Source organism: Benincasa hispida, chromosome 9, assembly GCF_009727055.1.
Source record: "Benincasa hispida cultivar B227 chromosome 9, ASM972705v1, whole genome shotgun sequence".
NCBI lineage: Eukaryota > Viridiplantae > Streptophyta > Magnoliopsida > Cucurbitales > Cucurbitaceae > Benincasa > Benincasa hispida.
The window spans coordinates 54,087,695-54,103,876 of NC_052357.1; the positions used below are offsets into that span (position 1 = coordinate 54,087,695).

Sequence of the window (16,182 nt, forward strand, 5' to 3'; positions counted from 1 at the left end):
CAGACTGAAAACACTGCTTAACCGCAACCCTAATAGCGGTTTGCATATCAAAACTTGAAGATCCACCAGCGGAAGGCGATTGTGGATGGTTTTCTTCCATAATGGCTAGGATTTCGTCCCTTTGCTCTGATACCATGATGAAAATAATAATAACAGAGAAAAAACACAATATTTACGTAGAAACCTTAGACCAGGGAGAAAAACCACGGTACAGATCTTTTCTTTTATTATTATAAAACTAATACACTGAATACATGAGAACAGGGTGAATAAATAGACTTGTAGAGAACCCTAGAGTTAGAAGCAATTACAAAAATATCCCTAGAGTAAAAACCCTATTTTCAACCGATACTAAATAAACACTAAGCTGAAAGTTTGAACAGTAAACTTACAGTTTTACTTTTCAATAAATAAGGGTCTTTTAACATACTTTCATTGAAGGATTTTGGGGATAATTGAATTAGGGTTTGCTGGCGAGCTCAATATGGGTATGGAGGAAGATTTTGTAATTTAGGGTTCTTGTGTTGGGGGTTGATTTAAAAGGAAGACGGTGTGAAATCTGGGGGTCTGTCGGGGATTTTGGTGAAAACTAGGATCTTGTCTGGTTGCTTCATTGTTAGAAAAAAAGAGGATGGATTAGGAGGCGCCAGTAATTTAGGCTCACGTTTGCTTAATGCAAAGAAAGAGAAGAAGAGGCCTAGGTTGGTTTTGAGTGATTCTGGGTCCAGTGATGAGGTATTGTTGCCTCAGCGTAGATGGGTTGGTCCTGAAACCATTTGGGTTTGTAATGGTTTGAATTCTTTTGGGAAAGTTGCCGTGGATGAGAGTGGAAGTATTAGAAAGAAGGATAGGTTGCAGTATGTTAAGCAAAATTGTAACGACCCGACTTTCTCGAATGAGAATCAGACCGTTACTATATGCATGCATAATTCTCAGAACGACATTTTCACAAAAAATTGACTAAATTCGAAAGAACGGAATAAATTTTATTGTAATACCTATAAAGAAAGACATAAAATCTTTGCTCGGGGTACCCCTAACTTTAATTAAAATTAAAAAAACAAATGAAATATTCAAAGAATTTAAAATTTTAATTATAAGCTAAAACTTACAAACATAAAAAAAACATGTGCAGAAGTGATAACAAGTCCCAAGGCTTGGTCATGGATTCTTCTTGTCATTTGTCGCTTTGTCCTTTCCTTTATCCAAAAAACGTAGATAAAGTGAGTATAAAAATACCTAGTAAGTGACCCACTACTGGGCCCAATAGGTGTACATGTTAGCCTTCCTATCAAGGCAAAGGTGTGCATCCCGACATAAGCATAGACATAGGTATAGGCATAGGCATAAGGGGCAAACCCGAAGGCACGCTTTCATAGGTAGTGGCTTCGAAGAGACACAATAACATAATCGTAGGTGGCCATCCCATAAGGATGCCAAAACATACACAGGGGATTACACAGTTCGATAGGAGTGCTAATAGTCACCATCAGTCTATCATGCATCATACAACGTCCAAATTCATATCAAACCATATCATACTACAGTAAGCATAGTAGCATAATTCATGAGTTTCCAGAACAGTCTCAACAATCGTATATGAGTCCATCATGGCAGAATATTCCATCATAATAGAAACATGCTTACAGTGTATTCATAGTCTTAACATCAACTTGGGGTTCGAGAGTGAACCGGTAGTAAATCACTTATCTCAAAATCTAGCACAAATAATTTAATCTCCTCTTTTAGCTTTGAGAAACCTTGAGTCAAACACTACTACCTTAACCAAAAGTCAATTTGAACTTTTAGGCTTAACCTATGTGACACTTAATTCCAAGGGTTAAAGACCCAAATTCCAGCAAGCACTACTGATGTCAAGGGGCTTTCGAGGTCTTGCTACTCACTAAAATTTCTCCGAAACAACCTCCAAACTGTTGGACAGCGAGCCTACGATCTCCAAATCCCAAATCTAACATCAAAACAACAAGATTTAGGCCAGAAATTTATTGGGCAACAAAGAGTCAACCAGGGACAGACCCAAAACGCCCAAAATCTTACCCCAAACGGCAAAATCTGACAACTCCGGCGAGTAAAAGGAGGTATCAGAAAAAGGATAGGTTGCAGTACCTTAATGATGATGCAATCAACAGGATGGATGGAGATGGTCTATGAAGAAATATGGACACCTTAGATGTCTTTGAGTTCAACGAGTATGATGAACTTGTTAGTGAGACTAGGCGGAGGAAGCACTTTAATGACAGTCGAGAAAGACAGTTTGTTGGTTCCATGAAACTGCCTCAAAGTGGTGTCAAGAGGGAATTTGGAACCTCTTCTAGCAAGCATGCTTTGGTGGACAAGAGAAAGCATTTGTATGGTGAACAAACCAATAGCTTTGATCGGGACAGGCCTTCCAGAAAGATTAATTATGACTCAGATAATGATGAACCTCACCTCCCGACTCCCTTGTTGAGAGATAAGTTTAGGGGTCACTCTGATGAAGCAATCACGGTTCAGGGGAAAAATGGAGTTTTAAAGGTAATGGTTAACAAGAAGAAAAATGTGAGCAGAGCTTCCGATATGTATGATCATCGCAAATTAGAAGAAAGAAGAAAGAGTTTAAGGACCGAAGATACTCTGAAGAGGAAAGTGTTAGTTTCTCCTTCACTCCACCCAGAAACTAAGCCCAATATGAAACAGGACCTCTTTTCTAAGCCAGAGAAAGACCATACAGATATGTATGATCATCGCAAATTAGAAGAAAGAAGAAAGAGTTTAAGGACCGAAGATACTCTGAAGAGGAAAGTGTTAGTTTCTCCTTCACTTCACCCAGAAACTAAGCCCAATGTGAAACAGGACCTCTTTTCGAAGCCAGAGAAAGACCATACAAATTTTCAAACTTCGGCATCAACAAAAAATGTAAAGGGTTGCAGTTGGGATTCAGGTGACAGCAGTGTGTCATTGAAGCCCAAAACAAAGGTTGTTGAAGCTCACAAATCTACCAAGAAGGCATGTTGTGAAGTTGAAAAAATTCCATGTGAAGAGACTTCCCCAAGTACAGCAAAGGAAGGAAAAGTAAAGCGAAGCAGTGGAATAGAGAAACAAAACCTACGCGAAAGGATCAGGGGAATGCTCCTTAGCACTGGCTGGAAAATCGATTACAGAACCGGAAGGAATAGAGGTTATTTAGATGCTGTCTATGTTAATCCCACTGGACAGCTTATTGGTGAATTATTAAGGCTTATGGTGCCCTTCAAAAGCAATTGAATGAAGGAGCAGAGGCTAATAATAAAAGTGGAGGAATATCTTAGGCTTTTAACCAGATATTTTCTAGTTGTTCCCCTAAAAAAACCAGATATTCACTAGTCACTAAAAAGATCTAATAGCTTCATCATTATTGCATAGATATTTTATCATCTTCAGGCCCATATTGAATTACTGAATTGAAATTGCAGGGGATGGAGCAGAGAATATCCCAGATCTTATATATAGTTATGCTGTCAGCATTCCAAATCTAGCGGTGAGATTCCCATGAACGATGCTGGTATTTTCCTTAAGTCTACAAATCTCTCAGGCACTTCTGCTTCTCAGGCAGTTTGATTGTTTTTAGAAGTGGGTGCTCTTTAACTTTTCCAAAATTTTATTTTGCAAGTCATTTTGTTTATTTGTTTTTTAAAATTTATTAAAAATGATGAAACAGAAGAAAAAGAAATAATTGCTTTCGATAAGAACACATTGTGTTTGATGTATGATTTTACATAAGCGAGCTTTCATTTCCATTTTTTTTTTTTTTTGGGTTTGGGGTCTTCATACTTGACACAGGTGCAAAATAAGCACAAACAAGAAGCCTAATGTGAAACATAAAAGTGGCTTAATTGTTAAAATTAAAACAATAGAATAGTTATAGTAGGGTTATAAAGTGAAGCACATTCTAAATCTTATAAGACCATGCCACAAATTGGAATTCATGGTGAGGTGCACTTGGTCAAATGGGAGGCTGCGTTGAAGTCCGTACCTCCTTTTGGGAGGATTTGTGGGCGGGAGAAAGGTCATGTTGTTCTTTGTTTCTTCATCTGATAAGGGATTGCATTCAGTAGCCTAAGGGTTGCCCTCTCTTGATAACTTTTCTCAAGTTCCATGTGTTTTCATTGCCCCCTCACTGACCGAGGCGGGAAATATATGCAAAGAGAAAATAAGAGCACCCAAGAATCTTTCCAGACCATGAGTCTAGCAATGTCATGTACCTTTGTCCAAAGCGCAGTGTCATATTCTAAGCGCACCTCAAGAGCCACCTGGAGGGAAAAAAAAAAAACAACTCATCTAGAGCCTTCTCAATGTGTCTTGGAAGGTTCTTGATTTTTATTAAGAGAAAATGGAGCTAATTTCTAATTTTCTCATCCTTAACATGATTAAAAGGGTATCTGTATATTGGATGTGTGACTGTGATGTGACAGGAACACTGTTTTCATTTGTGAAGCTGTTAGCTACTGAAAATTTGCTTTAACAAAATGAAGGTTTAAACTAGCAGTAGTTCTTTTAATGATCAGCATTCCCTGGGGTTGGCTATTTGCTCCTGTTTGTCCTTTTCCAGTCTTTATAAGTGTCCAATCTTGAGATTGAGGGGTTCTCTTCTTTCAAGTTATTGTTGAAGTCTTATTACGGTTTCTACCATACTTGCAACAATTGTTTGCAGTACATGGTCTTCGTCTTTCTGCAGTTGTATCTTTCTGTATTTGTCTGGGTGTTGTTGCTGTACATGTACGAGAGTTTTGATGGATGTTTGAGGTTTTTTCTTTTTAAAGGAACAACTTTTATATTCTATTATTGATATATTTCTCAATTTGTTTTTGATAACGTGGAAGATTGAGGATATGGTTTCAAAGTTCAAGAGCATGCACTTGAAGTTAGATATCAATCCTTCATCTGCTTCATATGAGAAGCTCATCTGTTATTGTTGTGGTTTACTTAAGGTATGGAATTAGAGAAAAGACTGCTAAGCATAAATTTCTTTTGAACTTTTGTGAGACCCTTCGTTTGTTTCGAATAAGATACTTTAAATTTGTGTCTTATTATTTCTTAGGTGCAGTTTGTGAAATTGGCTCTTTCTTTTTAAATCCGGTGTAGGTTCACGTGGCTCTTGATATAGCAAATGAAATGTGTGATGCAGATTTCACACCATCAACAGAGGTCTTGCACTCCATTTTACATGCTTTGGATCAAGGCTGTGAATATAATTTGGTAAGTGTTTTGTGTTCTCAATTTTTTAGTCAATATTTAAAGTGAACTTAATACCGTATGTCATGTGGTTGCTTCTGTTCACATCTCTGGCTTTTGCTTCTGATCATCTTGATATGTACACTTTATATTTTGAGCTTACATATCTTCTTTGGGTAATAGAATAAGTTTGAAAGTTAATAATGTGATTATGTGGTTTACTGAATATTTGTACTTATGCTATATGGTAAAAGACAATGCGGCCACTACATGGGTTTGCCCCATGATAATGCCAAATATTGTAGGCAGCTGCCAGCCTGCCCCTTGTTTCTATATTCGATCCAATTTTCGGATTTTGCATTCAGTCCCCTATCTTGTTTTGTCGCACATCATTGTTTATTTGGCCTTTTATCTAGTCTTCTCTATATATTATTAATTGTTAGGAGGATCTTAATGAACTTCAGTGAGATTATATCTTTTTATCCATTCATGTGTAACTGATGTGCAATTATGCTTCCATGTGATTTCCTTATTTCCTTGTTTCAATTATCTTCCCCATGTTGTCTCAAAAAAAAAAAAAAAAAAAAAAAGAAAAAAAGAAAAGAAAAAGAAATTATCTTCCCCATGTTCTTATCGAAATACACACACAAAAAAGTGGGTTTATCCTTGTGCGTGTTGTTTTTTTATTCTTTTTAATATTAATATTGTTTTAACACTACATGTTTCCCTCTTTCTGCTTATTGCCAAGGTTCATCAAGTCTATTCGCTCATATGTCGCCACAACTTGAAGCCAGATAGTGAAACCTTCAGGGGCATGATAAGTCTGCATGTAAAGATGAAAGATGTAATCCTTGCTCAAAATTTGTTTTTGTTTTCGTTTCAGGCTATTTTGCGGGCTCAAATCTTTTGGATTTCAAAAATCGAACTTTCATGGATACAAAATTTTAAATTTCTTTTGTGCAGTTTAAAGGTGCCTATGGCATGCTTAAGGAATCGGAGAAAATGAACTTAATTCCTTCAGCTAACATGTACAATCCTATCATGGCAGGATACTTCCGAGAGGTACCTTCCTCCTTAGTTTTATCATCTATGGTCTCTTTTTCCTTTTCCTCAGTTATTTCTCTCTGTGTAACATATATATGATATGTGAATATATTTCATGTATTTTCTGTTCCTTACAATCAAGAACTTCCATTGCACGTATTTTTTTTCTCTTTTTTAATATAATAAACATTTGATGAAGTTATGTTATGAGAGAGTTAGACAATAGGTGGCTCTTGCTTCTTATAGATTTGTGTGTAATATAATTGTGTTTAGATTAAGCTATTAGTATTTTATTTTTTTTAAAATGTTTTTGTAAGACCCCACATACATACGTTCCAAAGAAAGGGCAAAAGAGGAAAGTTGGGAATAAATGGGAACGTTGGCACGGAAATAGAGGTTACATGAGGCGGGGGCCACCCAGCTGAGGATAAAAGAGGTTCAGGGGAATCATTTTAGTTAGGAAAATAATTTGGAGCTCGTTGAAGCTTTTGGGAGAGGGAGGTGCTTTCGAATCAGCCCTTATCCGGTCCCGGGTTCTTTATTGTATTTTCTTCTTCTTGTGATGAATTCATTTCTTAATTGAGTCTTGCTTGAGTTGTAATTCAGGTTGTTTATACTTGAATATCGGTAACTAAGGGAGTAAATTCCTATTCCAGCTTGTTGGGTAATTTTCTGAGTGCAGGAACTATTGATACCTAACAGTTTTCTCCTTTCATAATTAGTTTCCTTGGTAGAAATTTCTTGTCTTATATTTACCCTTCTTTTGTTTTACGAGAAATCATTACACCCTAAAAAAATAACAAGGTATTAGAGAAGGAGGTTCTATGTTCAAACTCATGTATGGGATATTATGAGAGCGCTATGGGTGTGTCAACCTAGTTGAGATATTTGGGTGCGCTTACTAATCCCTAGCTTTCAAGCTTACCTTGTGTCCTTGTATTTTGAGCATTAGCCTCCTTTCATTTTATCAATGAAAAGTTTGTTTCCGTGTTTCAAAAAAAAAAAAAAAAAAAAGTTCAAACTCCGATAATGCTTTTCCCTCCTCAACTAATATTGACTTCTACTTGTACAAATTTTCAAGTCCACAAGTGTAGAAGAGCATTAAAGTATTTATAAAATTATATTGACACTAACCCATCAACTCAACATTTTGGATTTAGTGGTGATTTAACATAGTATTAGAGCCCTAACATTTTGCAATGTGTTTTTTTGGCAAGATTGTCATTGTCCTCCTTTGTTCTTTTTTATTTTTTTTTTTTAATGAGAATAAACATCTTTCATTGAGAAAAAAATGAAAGAATACAAGGGCATACAAAAAACCAAGTCCCAAGAAGAGGGGACACCCTTACAAAAAGGGGTCCCAACTATGCGAAATTATGCCTATAGAATAGTTACAAAAAGTCTTCGAAATTGAAGCCCAAAGGGAAACATGAAAATGAACAAGAGACCAAAGATTCCTATAATCCCTTTCCAAACCCTTAAACATTCTACTATTATGCTCCCCCATAACACCCGAACAATAGCGCACACGCTAGCACTCCAAAGAAAACGGTCTTTCTCCCCATAAGGCGGATTGAGGAGGAACTCCTCAATCGAAGCACTGTCATCTTCATTACGAACACTCAACACACCGAATGTATGAAGAAAAGAATCCCAAACGTTTCTCACATAACCGCACCACCAAAGAATATGATCCAGATCTTCCTCTACCTTTCGACAGGCGGCAGAGAATACAACAGAAAGGCTCAACAAGTGAGGGAAATTTCCTAGCAAGCCTATCCAATGTATTGGCATGAGGCCAGGAAAAAAAACTTCACCTTCGTAGGGATCTTAAGCCTTCAAAGCACTGAAAAAACCGACTCACCTGAGGGGGCAGGCTAACCAAATTCTGAAGGAAAAACTTACAAGTGAAGCCCTCCAAAGTACTGGGGCTCTAAATTCTCACATTTCTTCTACCCAAACAAAAGGGGTGGTTCTTGATTAAAGAAAGAAGAGCAACTACGTTCGTTGTTTCTCTATCGAAAAGAGAACGACAGAAACCAAAAGAAAAGGAACAAGATCTCCCCGACGATACTAAAAAATGGGCTATGAAATGGTTTTTGAGGGAAGACAAGTGATACAACCAAAGGAACGAAAAACAGAGAGGTCTCTCTCCCACCCAAAGGTCTTCCCAAAAGTAGGTGTCTCTCCCCTCTCCCATCATGCAACGGACCAAAAGAGAGAAAGAGGGAAGCTCTTTTGAAATCCCTTTCCAAACATTCCGGTTAGAACCTTTAACCCATTTGGACAACCAATCAAAAGGATGGGGCCATGTTTACTCACAGTGATCCTACGCCATAGAGAGGTTCAGAGATGAAGCGCCACATCCATTTGGCTAAAAGAGTTTTGTTATGGATCCTTAAATTCCCAATTTCCAATCCCCCCTTAGCAACCGACTTTGCAATGATCTCCCACCTTACCAAGTGGGAACCTTTATCTTTCCCTTCGTCAACCCCTTCCCACAAAAAGTCCCGCATTAATCTCTCTAAACCCTTACACATCTCACATGGGGCTCTAAAGAGGGAAAAGTAATAATTAGGAATACCACTCAAAATAGGCTTTATTAGGGTGAGCCTTCCTACTATAGAGAAAAAACTTTTCTTCCAAGAGGCTAACCTCTTCCAAACTTTATCCACAGCATGGTCCCAAAAAGTGATTGACTTTGGATTATTACCCAAAGGAAGACCAAGATAAGAAGAAGGGAGACACCCAACGTCACACCCAATCCACTTCGCCCACCTTTTGAGTTTTTCCTCATCACAATTGATTCCCATAACACTACGTTTTCCCTTATTGATCTTCAACCCCGACATTTCTTCGAAGAAGGCTAAAACATGATTCAACATAAGAACGATTTCTCCTTTTCAGAGAAAAAGAAGAGCGTATCATCAGCAAATTGCAGGTGAGAAAGGGGAATCTGATCCACCCCCACTTGAACGGCTTAATGACATTGCCTTCCATACACTTACTCACGATCCTACTTAAAACATCCACCACGAGGAGGAAGAGAAAGGGAGAGATGGGATCTCCCTGCCTAAGACCTCTCGTGACCGTAACTTTACCTCTGGGGCTTCTATTGATAAGGAAAGAGTAACTAACATTCCTCGTTAGCAAGAGGGCTTGATCCAAAAATTTGCCTTTCGGCAACAAAAGCCCCTTGGGTGTTAGAAATCATCAAAGGGAGCACCCTTTTCAGCCGATTAGCCAGANCTAAGACCTCTCGTGACCGTAACTTTACCTCTGGGGCTTCTATTGATAAGGAAAGAGTAACTAACATTCCTCAGACAATCCCACATCCACATTCGCCACTTATAACCAAAACCCTTCCTCTCCATCACCTTATCCAAAAAATTCCAATCCACATGGTCAAGCTTTTTCAAAATCAATCTTGAAAAGCACAACTTCCTTCCTTCTAGCTCTATAATCCTCAGTCACCTCGTTAGCAATGAGGGCTTGATCCAAAAATTTGCCTTTCGGCAACAAAAGCCCCTTGGGTGTTAGAAATCATCAAAGGGAGCACCCTTTTCAGCCGATTAGCCAGAACCTTCTAAAGGATTTTGTAAACACTCATAATGAGACTAATAGGTCTAAAATCCTTCACCCCGTTCTCCTTCTTCAGGACCAAACAAACAAACGTTTCCGAAATGGGCTTGTTAAGAATGCATCTTTCATAGAATTCTTGGAAGACTTTAACCAAATCCTCCTTAAGTAATAACCAATTTTCTTGATAAAAAGCCATTGAAAACCCATCCGGACCTGGGGATTTAGAACTATAGCACCCCAAAAACCACCGCCTTGATCCCTTCCACCGTAAAAGGTTCAGACAAACCATCCCTCTCTCCTGCAGAAATGGGGTTCCAGTCAATCCCATGAACAAAGGGTTTAGCAAGAACCTGTGGCCCATACAACTGAGAGAAAAAAGATATGACTTCCTCCTCGATTTGCTTCTCGTCTCTTAAAGACTCACTGAGCTCATTAATCACAGGCCTAATCCTATTTCTGCTCTTCCGCCCACTAGTTACTCTGTGGAAAAGGGTGGTGTTGCCATCGCCATCTTTAGCCCACTCCACATTAACTTTTTGTCTCCAACTAACCGTTTCCTTTCTAATCACCTCCGCCAAAAGGATCTTGAGTCCATCCCTTTCAGCTTTCAAAGACTCATCCAACAAATCCTCAACCTCCATCTCGTCAAACTCCTTAATCTTGGCCATAATCTCCTTTTTCTGAACTTTAACATCTCCAGACACCTCCTTGTTCCATGCCCTAAGCTTCCCTTGCAAAGACCTCAACTTGCCCATAAGCCGGGCTTCCTTGCAGGGGGACTTTCCACCAACTGGGAAAATGAGTCTTAAAAGGGGAATGTTGAAGCCACATGTTCTGAAAACGAAAAGGGGTTGGCCCCCAATTCAGGCACCCTGCTGTTAGGATAATAGGCCAAGGATTCGAAGTGATTCTTGGGCCCAACACCTACCTAACCTCCCCAAACACCTTAACCCACTCTATTGACAACAAAAAACTGTCAATTCTATTTCTCACTCTACAGTTGGCCCAAGTAAACTTATCGTTAAGCAAAGGCGGGTCAATCCACTTACCTCCCTCAATAAAGTCATTAAACTTTCGAGTGGATCTATTTCTTCTCCCCATTGGGGCCTTCTCAGTTGGAGAATAAGTCATATTGAAATCTCCCACCATACACCAGTTCGAACTGCATAAGCCGAAGAGATCTCCCAACTCATTGAAAAACCGATCCCTCCCACGAATACGAGGAGGACCATACACGCCCGTCACCCAAATGATTTCCTTATCCTTCCGCCTAAAAGAAATCAAGAGCGAAATATCTCCTTTAATCACTTCCAAAACTGCAAGAACTCGACTATTCCACAAGAAAAGGATACCCCCGGACTTCCCCACCGAATCAATACTCTCCCACTCGATCCTTCTAGATTTCCAAACTCCTCCGATGAATCGGAAATCATAATCACTCCACTTCGTCTCTGTCAAAACCCCGATATCCGACTTTTCTTGTCTTAAAACCTCCTTAATCAACCTCCTCTTATCCCGCCCCTTTCACATTCCATGAAATGATTTTCAATATTGAGACAGGGGTGTGCCCACTTCCTTAGAAGCCTTCTTCCGCTCATAATTGATCGGGCTTTCAAGCTTCCGCAACTCACACACCACTTTGTGACTGCCGTTCCCTTTAGTCTTCTTCCCCACCCTCTTTTTTCCTTTAGAAACTGTCACAGGATTATCCTCCTCAGCTTCCACCCTATTAATTCTCACCAAAGTCAAAGCTCTCCATCCATAGGGCTAGCTCCCACTAGGTTCCCCGTTCACCAAAGAGTACGACATCAGAAGGGATTGGAAAAAGAATATGGATCTCCCAACAAAACCCCAATGGGCAAGAGTCAAGGAGCCTCCCGCTACCCTAACATTTGCTGCTTTAGACCATGAAGCACCCTCAGAACTCCCCACACCTAAGGAATAAACTGGCAAAAGGGGAAAGGTTCCACCGGAATTTTGAAAAGTGTTGGGAGAAGGATACATAAAAGAAGGATAGAAATCACTCTTTCTCCCAACCGCCCCCGATGACTCACCCAACGTCATAGGTTTCAAGACAAACCCCTCAGGACTGCAAAACCTAACCCCCTTCTGACTCGACTCCACAACATCCCTTGGAGGAACAAGATTCAAAGGAAGGGGTAGAGGTATTTACCTGACTGATGGAACCAGTCGACAACGTCTGAGAAATTAGCCGGGAAAGCTGCCCCTTATCCATCTGATCTCCTCCAATGGAACTTACATTAACCCAAGCTCCCCCTTCATCTTCTTTTATAAAGTGACTCCCACAAAGGGTTCCAGCCGCTAGGGGAGGAGCAGTTTCAACTGCCTTACCAACCACCACTGAATTCCTTTGAACGTTTGCCTCTATGGCGCTAAAACCACCCACAGGCGACGGACTACGTTTGGGGATGAAGGCAAAAGAAAGGAACGAGTTGTTGTCTGGGATACTTGCCAGTGACAGGTCGGATGGATCAAACTCATCTTCTTCATGGGTTGGGTTAGAGGGGTCCACGTCGATGTCTTCTTCCTAGCCCAAAACTTTCCTCTCTTCGAGCCCTTGGGTCAAGGCCTCCACAGGATAATCTTTGAGAACCTCTTTTCCAAGCCTGTGAGTGGGTTGGCCTACAACCAGAGAGCTTCTTTCTTTAGGTGTTCAAGTGGGCTTGGACAACCCCTCCTCAGTTGAAGGCCAAACGAGGATGAAAGCCTATTACACTTATCATCTTTTTCCTTTGAGACCCCCACAACACTCCCGTGGCCCTGCTTCCCTGCTGCGCCTGAAAATTCTGACGAGTGGAGGGCGGGGTTAGTTGAATCGTACCTGACAACACTGGAGAATTCCTCAACCCTCCCTTCGATGCCTCTGTTCCCCGTCGATCAATTGCAAACCTGATCGGAAAAGAAAAACCTCCATAGTTGGCCAAGCAGACTGTGGGAATGAAACCATTAGAGTTTCCTTTAGCATGAAACCAAAGCTCCTCCTCCCACGACTCCAGAACTCGAGGCCTCTCACCTTCCTGCAAGCCCCCACTCCCATTTGCCAATTCAGCTACAAAATCCTTTGTTCTTAAGAAAGGAGGGATGTCTAAGATCGAAACCCAGCCACCTGTGAAAACCGACTTCCTTCCTTCAGCCACCAATTGAAAATTCCAAGCTGAAACCAAAACGTAATCCCTGAGGTCCCCGAATTCCTTACTGAGAAAAGCTTTAGCAGACTCTTCACTATCACACACAAACCGCTAGGTTTCCACAGAACGGAAGAAAGGAGAGAAGTTGGCCCACTCCATCCAACAACCATTTCTCCACCTTATTCTAGCTAACCTCAACTCTCAATCTTTCCACCAAAACTGCCGCTGACAAGTCAAACGCAAAGTCACAGACCCAATCGGAAACAACTCCTCAGTTCTACTCTTCAGGTCAGACTTCGCACAACCCACTCTGCCCCTTCCTTGTTCTTTCGTCACAGCCTCGACAAAGTCCAGTGGACCATTTCGTAGCTCCCTTTTCTTTGCAACTGCTGGAGGGTTGGGACGGGGCAAGAAACCAGTAATCCCTCTTGCAATCGCGCTCCAACTTTTTCTTGTGTCCCTCTGGAATGAATATTTGAGTTGTTCTACCTTTGAAAGATTTCAAAGATACCAAGGCAAGGCGACCCCTGAGTTCGATAACACTTGGAAAAACATGGTGGCTGAGTCCAGTCTTCTTCTCCGCCAAAAACCATTTAAAGCCTTCGAGGCCACCATTGAGTTCAAACAATCCCGGACCCACACTACCGTCCCCAGATCCAAATCCACATTACTCACCCTAGCACCTCTCCGTTCTTCAATAGTAATCCAGTTTCCTTTGCCTGAATTCCTAATGAAAAAAACTTTTTGATCAACTGCTACCCACCCCATAACAGATAATTCATACATAAACCAAAGTAAGTGATGTATTGCTTCAAGAATTCAAGAATTCTTCTTTTATTAATGACTAGAAATGAAGGCATGAAGGCCTATTTATATACATTAGGTGGTGGTTAACCTAGGGAGCCGGTCAGCCTAAGGAAGATACCTGTTAAAGAAGGTAATAAACTGCTTTTGTTACAGCTGGTTGTTACAATAGGTTAAAGCCTCAAGAAACAATTAATTCAATTCTTACAACAACTTAAATTCAACTACAACTAGTCAACAATACAACTACATCAACTCTACCCGCCCGAGAAAAAAAATCGCGCCATCGAGTTTGGCTAAGTGAGTTCAAATTCATCGGGAGGATGGTAATGATATATGTTTGAAACATTAAATGTTGAGCTGATTTTCATTGCTGGTGGAAGATCTATGCGGTATGTATTAGGATTCAATTTCTCTAGGATAGGAAAAGGGCCGATCTTTTTGTTGGTGAGTTTGGAATGTTGTCCTTTAGGCAATCTAGTTTTCTTCAAATGTACCATAACCAATTCTCCAATTTTGAAATCAACAGGTCGTCTATGTTCACCAGCGCTACATTTGTAATCAGTAGTAGATTTCTCTAAGGGTTGGCGAAACTCTTCATGTATTTGCTTCACTTGATCTGCCATGAAAGTTGCTTCGGCACTTAGGTCAACTGAAATAGGTAAGTTGGCAAGATCTAAGGTAAATCTCGGGACTCGAGTGTAAACAATTTCAAAGGGACATTTTCCAGTAGAACGGTTGACCATATTATTAAAAGCAAATCCTGCTTGCGCATGTGTGAGATCCCATTGACAGGGTTTGTCTGCATTCAAACAACGTAGGAGGTTACCAAGTGTACGATTAGTAGCTTCTGTTTGTCCATCAGTTTGTGGATGGCTAGTTGAGCTAAAAAGGAGAGTAGTGCTGAATTTTTTCCATAGGGAACGCCAAATAACTCATGAATTTGACATCTCGATCTGGAACTATGCCTTTTGGAATGCCATGTAGAGCTTTATCTAAGAGATTAGGTATTTCATTATGTAGAGCTTCATATTCTTTAGGGCTCATGCGATAGTGGGGTAATACTACCCGGAATTAAATCAATGTGGTGCTGTATGTTTCTAAGGGGAGGTAGAGTTTTTGGTTCTTCTAAAATAGAGGGGAATTTTTCTAATAAATGAGAAATGTGTGGATCTAGATGGTCAAAAGGATCTTGCTTTACTATAAAGGCTAAAAGAGAGTGTTCTTTAGAGTGTAAAAGATCCTTACCCTAAGATAATAGAAAAAGTTGTTTAGTTGAGGAAGAAGGTACCTTATTTGTGGTGACTTGCTCACCACCGATGGGGAGGAGGACCACCTTTTTTCCCATCCAACTAAATTCGTACATATTATCTCGTTCCTTGTGATGCTCTATTGTCGTATTGCCATGGTCGGCCTAAGAGGACACGACAGACGTCCATTTCAAGAACATCACACACAATTTGATCTTGATATACATTGCCGATGGACAGAGGTATTGTGCAAATCTCCTTGACTGCTGTTTCTCCTCTTTTATTAATCCAATTTACCTTATAAGGATTGGGGTGTGGTTCAGCTGTAAGGTTAAGGGCAGAAACTAGCTTTTTGGAGACGTTATTCTCAGTGCTTCCACTGTTTAAGATTACTTGGCAAACTCTTCCATTAATCGTGCGTCTCGTGCGGAAAAGAGCATGCCTTTGGGAATGGTTTTCTGCCTTAGGAGTTATCAAGACTCGTTGAAGAACACAAGAAAGTTGGTCGATGTCATCTAGTTGTACCACTGTAGGTCATCTAAGTTGTCCTCATCATAGTCAGCTTCATCAAAGGCATCTTCTTGAATGGCTAAAGTTCTCCGTTGAAGGCACTCATTGGACAAGTGGCCTTGTTGCCCACATCGAAAACATTTGCCTAGTGTTGCCCTTTGATAAGGATTCGAGTTCCTTTTGGCGGTGATGCTTTCAATCCCTCGGGCATTTGAGGTTTCAGGAGGAACCTCATCCTTCTTGGTTTGTTGGTTTGTTATTGCCCCCGAAGCATTCAGCCGTGGCTGATCAGTGGTTACTCTTTTGAAAGATTGCTGCTGCCTTTCCCAAGGTTTTCTTCTTTGATAGGTCTTTGTTGGTTTCAGCTTGGTGCTTTCTTCAATTGTTGTTGGAAGAGTGATGGCATCCGCCAAATATGCTACCGGGTGTAACTTGACAACTTCTTGAATCTCTTTTCGAAGGCCAAGAATGAATCTTGAAACCAATTGTTGTTCTAATTCAGGAAGGTTATTCCGAGCACCAAGTCTATGAAATTCTTCCGTGTAATCAAAGATAGATCGATCCCCTTGTTTACAACGTTGATATTGGTTGTAAAGTCTTTGTTGATAGTTTAAGGGAAGGAACCTTTTCTT

At 40.3% G+C, this 16,182-nt stretch overlaps 1 protein-coding gene across 2 annotated transcripts in view; it reads left to right on the forward strand.

Moving 5' to 3' along the window:
• The window catches only part of LOC120085733 (pentatricopeptide repeat-containing protein At4g04790, mitochondrial-like), a 35,699-nt gene that overhangs the window by 9,681 nt on the left and 9,836 nt on the right, over positions 1-16,182 (forward strand). The window contains exons 5-9 of one of the 2 annotated variants that reach the window (XM_039041900.1): positions 3,453-3,517; positions 4,860-4,967; positions 5,122-5,235; positions 5,960-6,055; positions 6,175-6,273. In XM_039041900.1, coding sequence (XP_038897828.1) covers positions 3,453-3,517; positions 4,860-4,967; positions 5,122-5,235; positions 5,960-6,055; positions 6,175-6,273 — 482 coding nt within the window. The remainder of the gene's footprint in view (positions 1-3,452; positions 3,518-4,859; positions 4,968-5,121; positions 5,236-5,959; positions 6,056-6,174; positions 6,274-16,182) is intronic. The other variant, XM_039041901.1, reaches the window with a different exon arrangement.